This window comes from Vicia villosa, linkage group LG2, assembly GCF_029867415.1.
Source record: "Vicia villosa cultivar HV-30 ecotype Madison, WI linkage group LG2, Vvil1.0, whole genome shotgun sequence".
NCBI lineage: Eukaryota > Viridiplantae > Streptophyta > Magnoliopsida > Fabales > Fabaceae > Vicia > Vicia villosa.
This window is the reverse complement of record NC_081181.1, coordinates 226188291-226195034: the sequence shown is the minus strand read 5'-3', so window position 1 is coordinate 226195034 and position 6744 is coordinate 226188291. Positions and strand designations below refer to the sequence as shown.

The following is a 6744-nucleotide window of genomic DNA, read 5'->3' as shown; positions in this document are numbered from 1 at the left end:
TGTTTCTCTGAGTTTATGATTGTATGTGTTATTTCATCTGCAATAGACTAAACCAAAAACTAATTAACGATCTTTCAACAAAGCAAATGAATTAGTGAATTACATTCCTCACACAACCTTTGGTTCCTCCATGAAGCTAATAAGGTTTTTTATATAAATGAAACCATTAAGGTTTCGAAAGATATAACTCATCTAATTTAATATAATAAAACATCAAAGTAGTGTAATGTTAACATTTCATGGTGTCGTAAAATATTGCTTTTGTGATTGCCCTTTATAATGTTACAATTTACATAAGCTCGAAATATCTAAACAATATAGGTTTTTCATCTTGAAGCACAAAAAAAAAAAAAGATTATAAGTAATAATCAACAAATCCATGAAAGCTCTTACTTTAATCCTTGCATTCTCCATTATCATTGCTTACTCATCTGCAACACCAACATTGGTCACTCTCCTTCAATCTCAAATGAATCAATATTCCACACTTAACCTTACCCAACATCGAGTAAATAAATTTTTACTCTCAATAAAAAATTTCAATATTAAGTAGTTTTTCTTATTTATTTTTAAACCAAAAAATAATAATAATATGTTTAGTTGGTAGTGTATACATGAATGTGTATCTTGAATAATTTAATATTTTATTGTATTTTAAATGAATATATATTGTATTTGTATGTTCCAGATTAATGAGACTAAACTGATGGGAATGTGCTCTTATAGAATCACCATAAAGACAAACTGCAATTCTCCAAAATATTCAAAAAATACAATTGGTATTTTATTTGGAGATGCTGATGGCAAAGAGGTTCTTTTCTATTTTCAAAACTTATTATTTATTAATTTTCAATTTTATTAAAAAATATATATTAATTAATGTTCTCGTTCACAATTTAGAATTGGTTGAATAATTAGCCCATTATGGACTAATGAGCTAGCTGGCCTATTTTATTTTTCAGTTTTTGGTTTATACTCTCAATTTATTTTTTATGACATTTTAGTATATTATATACTTCATAATCATATATTTTATTGGATATGATTGGATGTCAGTGTAATTTTATATAAACTCTAAATATCAATTAAACTAAAATTATATTTCTTCAATTCAACCAAATTTAACTTTTTTTTTTTAGTAATTCAATAGTCAGAATTTCCCTCATTAAAAGTGAATAAGTAGAATGTGACAATTAATTGTTTATGGATAGCTATTAATTGGGTTAGTTTAATGGAAGAAAATTTGAAATGTATCTATTTTTATATGAAATTTATATAATTAAATACATTTTTATATATAAATTATAAATAAAAAATTAATTTAAATTTTACTTTTTTTTTTCAAAAACATATAGAGATGTAATTAATGGACTGGGACAACCTGACCCATTTCAATCTTTTAGAACTAATTTTATTGGGGGAATACTTAAATAAGGGTCAATGGATCTAATCAAACATATTGTTCTTATTGCTTCCTCTTCTGTGACTCTGAAAATAATATGATCAATGGAAGTCTGTTTTAAGAGCAATATGTCTAATATGTTTGACCAAAATATATATTTTCAATTTTATTTGAATAAAAACTCTTAATGATAGGTTACAAAAATTATTTATAACTTACATGAAAAACAGTAGCTTTATTTTACTTTTTTTTTTCTTTGAATGAAATAATGAAATTTATCGATTTGAATTTTATGCAGATTACAGTTTTAAAAGTAGATTCTGAGCCTGAGTTGTTTGAGCGATGCAAGACACTCATATACGACGTATTGGAACATTGTATTGGAAAAATATGCAAATTGTATGTAGCTAGGATTGGATCAGATGGTTGGATGCCTGAGACAATCGTTGTCTACGACCATAATGATCCACCTATCAGTTTCAACTACAATTATTTCATTCCTGAGGGTATACGTCGGGGCTCCAATTATTGCGGACATCAAATTTAGTGTTATATACCTTAAACGCATTTCTTTTCTTCAAACAAAAAAAAAATGTGTATTGCATCATGTCTAAGATCAAATTTCCAATAGTATATAAAAGTAGTGAGTTGGTCCCTGTAAGTTAGCGTGTTTTTTTATTTTCGTCTTGAAGGATAGAAAAACACTTAGAAAGGGGGGGTTTGAATAAGTGTAGTCTAAAAACTTGAACGATAAAAACAATTTGCACAGTTATTTTTATCCTGGTTCGTTGTTAACTAAACTACTCCAGTCCACCCCCACGGAGTGATTTACCTCACCTGAGGATTTAATCCACTAATCGCAACAGATTACAATGGTTTTCCACTTAGCCCACGACTAAGTCTTCTAGAGTATCCTGATCACAACCTGATCACTCTAGGAACAAATGCTTAGACACAAGCTAAGACTTTCTTAGAGTATCCTGACCACCACGTGATCACTCTAATTACAACTGCTTAGACACAAGCTAGGACTTCCTAGAGTATCCTGATCAACACTTGATCACTCTAGTTACTTACAAATTAATGTAATCAATTCTAAGAGTATTACAAACGCTTCTGAAAAGCTATAATCACAACAGTGATATTCCTCTTAACGTTTAAGCTTAATCTCACTAATATATTACAACAGCAATGTAGTGAGCTTTGATGAAGATGAAGTTTCTGAGCTTTGATTTGAACAGCGTTTCAGCAAGTTAATATTCACAGAAATCGTCAAGAATTGGTTAACCTTGCTTCTCATCAGAACTTCATATTTATAGGCACTTGAGAAGATGACCGTTGAGAGCATTTAATGCTTTGCGTATTCCGTACAGCATTGCGTTTAATGTTTCACGCTTTTGTCAACTACCTCGAGCCTTGTTCACGCTGTGTCTACTGACGTTGCCTTTAATAGCTTCCAATGTTCCTTTTGTCAGTCAGCGTAGCCTGCCACATACTTTCTTCTGATCTGATGTTTGTGTATACAACGTTTGAATATCATCAGAGTCAAACAGCTTGGTGCATAGCATCTTCTTGTCTTCTGACCTTGAAGTGCTTCTGAGCGTGATACCATGAGAACTTCAGTGCTTCTGCTTCTGACCTCAAGTTCTTCTGATGCTTCCATAGACCCATGTTCTGATTCTGCTTTGACCATCTTCTGATGTCTTGCCAGACCATGTTCTGATGTTGCATGCTGAACCTTCTGAGACAAAGCTTCTGAGCGCTGATTTGTGCATACTCTTTATATATTTCCTGAAAGGGAAATTGCAATGTATTAGAGTACCACATTATCTCACACAAAATTCATATCCTTGTTATCAACAAAACTAAGAATATTGATCAGAACAAATCTTTTTCTAACAATCTCCCCCTTTTTGATGATGACAAAAACATATATAAATGATATGAATTTGCGATCAGAAAGAGCAGACGGCTAAAGACAATTTACACAACTATAGCATAAGCATGTGAATATGTCTCCCCCTGAGATTAACAATCTCCCCCTGAGATGAATAATCTCCCCCTGAAATTAATACTAGAAGAATTTTAATAATAAAAGACTTCCCTGAGTATTTCAGTAGAGACGTTCACAGTGCTCGATCTTCAGAACATTCATGACTTCTGATTTCTGCTTCCATAGGACAGCTTCAGAACATTGAATTTCTTTAGATCCTCAGAACATTCACAGCTTCTAATTTCTGCTTCCATCGGACAGCTTCAGAACTTGAATTTCTTTGATCTTCAGAACATTCCCAGCTTCTGACTTCTGCTTCCATCGGACAGCTTCAGAACTTGAATTTCTTTGATCTTTAGAACATTTCCAGCTTCTGACTTCTGCTTCCATCGGACAGCTTCAGAACTTGAATTTCTTTAGATCTTCAGAACATCCACAGCTTCTGATTCTTGCTTCCAGCGGATAGCTTCAGAGCTTGAATTTCTTCTTTCATCACTTCATGCTAGATTGTATCAGAACATTGTTGAATGTACCAGAGCATCATCAGAGCATCTCTACATCCTGAAATGTTACAGAACAAAACTAAACGACAAAAGTCAGCATGAATGAGTCAGAACATAGAATATGTTCCAGAACACATAATATGTATCAGAGCCATATAAAATGTATCAGAACAAATAGACATAATGTTTCAGATCATATTCTATCATCAGAATATCTGAACATTCTTCCTTCTTGCTTCTGATTCTGATTCTGAAGCTTCATAGCACTCAGCTTGCTTCAAGAATCCAAGAACTTGATTCATCTTGTTGCTTCTTATGTTGATCTTGTAAAGAGAATCTTCAATTCCTGCAACAACATAACGTAAAGCATAGAACTTTGCAAGTTCTGTTAGTAATGTGAGGCCTTTTTTACTTTTTTACCCGGAAACTGATAATATTAATCAGATCATTTATCATATATTTTCTCCCCCTTTTTGTCATAACATCAAAAAGAATATAAAAGATTCAGATGTAGAAAACGACAAAGGAAAGAAACAGAATCAAACTTTTCATTGATTTAAACAAGCAGGATTACAAAGGATGTATGCTGATACATAAGTGCAATAAGCAAAGAAAACTACAAGGACACAAGGACTACAACCCTAGCCTAGTCATAATCTTAGCTAGCATATCATGAATCCCTGCGGCGTTCTCTGCATGCCTGTCCAGACTAGAACCTCCACTGTAGGAGAGATGCATGAATTCAAGGAGGAAGTGAGAGACAGTTCACAGAAAGAGAGCTAATGTCGCAAACGGGGCTTTCTCTTAACATAGAAGTCAAGAACATGATCCTTAACTTCATCCAGTATCTCAAGAAAGTCTTCTTCCTTTGGATAAATGTTGATAACAGCATCAAAAAAGAGATCTGACTTGAGAAAAACTTGGAATGCCATCTCGAGATATGTTTCTCATCCTGTAACCGATTAACCCTTCCATCCGTTCTATTCAAATAGATCAGCCACTTTTGAGACTTAGTTTCTTCAACTAGTTTAAAGTTTTGATGAAGGGAACTAGGCGAAGGATTCATGATGAACGCTAGATCGATGAAGAATGAACTAGGGTTTACGCAAAAGATATTCATAGAAAAGTGAGAGAAAGAGAGAGAGCGCAAAGATTCATTGATTGAAGAATGCAAAGAAATGGAGAAATAACTAGAGGGAATGTGGGGAAGGAAACGTTCTAGGGAAGGGAAACGTTTGACGGATATAAAAACGAAAAAGAAAATAAAAGAAATGATGAATGGCATTTAATGTTACGTGACGTGAGGAGAGATAATAATGACAAAAGGAGTGATTAGCACAGTTACCTAAGTAGGCGTCCCCTCAACTGCACGCACGCTTGTCCAGAGATAGTGAACACGTGTTTACCATCTGGATAGCCAGTTACAGCTGTTTTACTTTTAAAGAGATTCTGAGTCAACTTAGACAATGAAACGTTAGTAATAACAGAATCACTACTTCTAATAGATTACAATCAGAACTTCTTATAAAAGACTAATACAATCTCATTTCAGAAGATATTCATACATAAGATCTTCTCATCTTCTCATTCTGGGCATAAATCCATACTGATATTCTTCAGAATGAACTTAAACCTATCTTTAGCAAGGGGTTTTGTAAAGATATCAGCCCATTGATGGTCTGTATCCACAAAGTTTAAAGATAAGACACCCTTCTGAACATAGTCCCTTATGAAATGATGTTTAATCTCTATATGTTTAGCTTTTGAATGCAATATAGGATTCTTAGATAAATAGATAGCAGATGTATTATCACAGAAGATAGGAATGTTACTCTCAAATATCTGATAATCTTCTAGCTGACTTCTCATCCAGAGCATTTGTGTGCTACAACCAGCAGCAGCAACATATTCTGCTTCTGTTGTTGAGAGGGCAATTGTAGCTTGCTTCTTGCTGTACCATGAGATCAGATGACTTCCAAGAAATTGACAAATTCCAGAAGTGCTCTTCCTTTCAATTCTATCTCCAGCATAGTCAGCATCACAGAATCCTACTAAGTTGTAGTCTTTGGATTTTCTGTAAACTAAACCAACATTAGTAGTACCTTTCAGATACCTCAGAATTCTCTTAACTGTAGTTAAATGAGATTCTCCCGGATCTGATTGGAATCTAGCACACAAACAAACACTGAAGAGAATGTCAGGTCTAGAAGCATTTAGGTATAGAAGAGATCCAATCATACCTCTGTACAACTTCTGATCTACCTTCTTACTTACCTCATCCTTACCTAGGACACATGTTGGATGCATAGGAGTTTTGGCTTCTTTACTTTCAGAAAGATTAAACTTCTTCAGAAGTTCTTTCACATACTTCGTTTGATGAACATATGTTCCATCAGAAGTTTGGTTGATTTGAATCCCAAGGAAATACTTGAGTTCTCCCATCATGCTCATTTCAAATTCAGCCTGCATAGACTCAGCAAACTCCTTTCCTAGTGTAGCATTAGATGTTCCAAAGATGATATCATCAACATATATTTGACATATTAAAATATCCTTTTTAAAGGTTTTACAAAAGAGAGTAGTGTCCACTTTTCCTCTAGTGAAACCATTTTCCAGAAGGAAAGAACTTAAATGTTCATACCAAGCTCTCGGAGCTTGCTTCAATCCGTATAATGATTTCTTTAATTTAAAAACATGATTTGGAGACTTGGAGTCTTCAAAACCAGGAGGTTGATGGACATAAACTTCTTCATCTATATAACCATTTAAGAAGGCACTCTTGACATCCATCTGATAAAGAGTGATGTTATGTTGAGTGGCAAAAGAAATTAATAGACGAATAGATT

General features: G+C 33.5%; 1 protein-coding gene across 1 annotated transcript; it reads left to right on the top strand.

Moving 5' to 3' along the window:
- Positions 1 to 256: 256 nt before the first annotated feature.
- LOC131648377 (embryo-specific protein ATS3B-like) lies at positions 257 to 2205 on the top strand. Its single transcript, XM_058918142.1, has 3 exons — positions 257 to 508; positions 689 to 811; positions 1701 to 2205. Exons 1-3 carry the CDS (start codon positions 380 to 382, stop codon positions 1947 to 1949), a joined length of 501 nt encoding a protein of 166 aa, XP_058774125.1. The 5' UTR covers positions 257 to 379; the 3' UTR covers positions 1950 to 2205.
- Positions 2206 to 6744: the final 4539 nt, after the last annotated feature.

What these genes read in the sequence shown, in the direction of transcription:
- LOC131648377 (XM_058918142.1), top strand. Translation starts at nt 380, where the DNA reads ATGAAAGCTCTTACTTTAATCCTTGCATTCTCCATTATCATTGCTTAC. An exon ending in TTAACCTTACCCAACATCGA is followed by an intron (nt 509 to 688) that starts GTAAATAAATTT and finishes TGTATGTTCCAG; the next exon opens with ATTAATGAGACTAAACTGAT. An exon ending in GAGATGCTGATGGCAAAGAG is followed by an intron (nt 812 to 1,700) that starts GTTCTTTTCTAT and finishes AATTTTATGCAG; the next exon opens with ATTACAGTTTTAAAAGTAGA.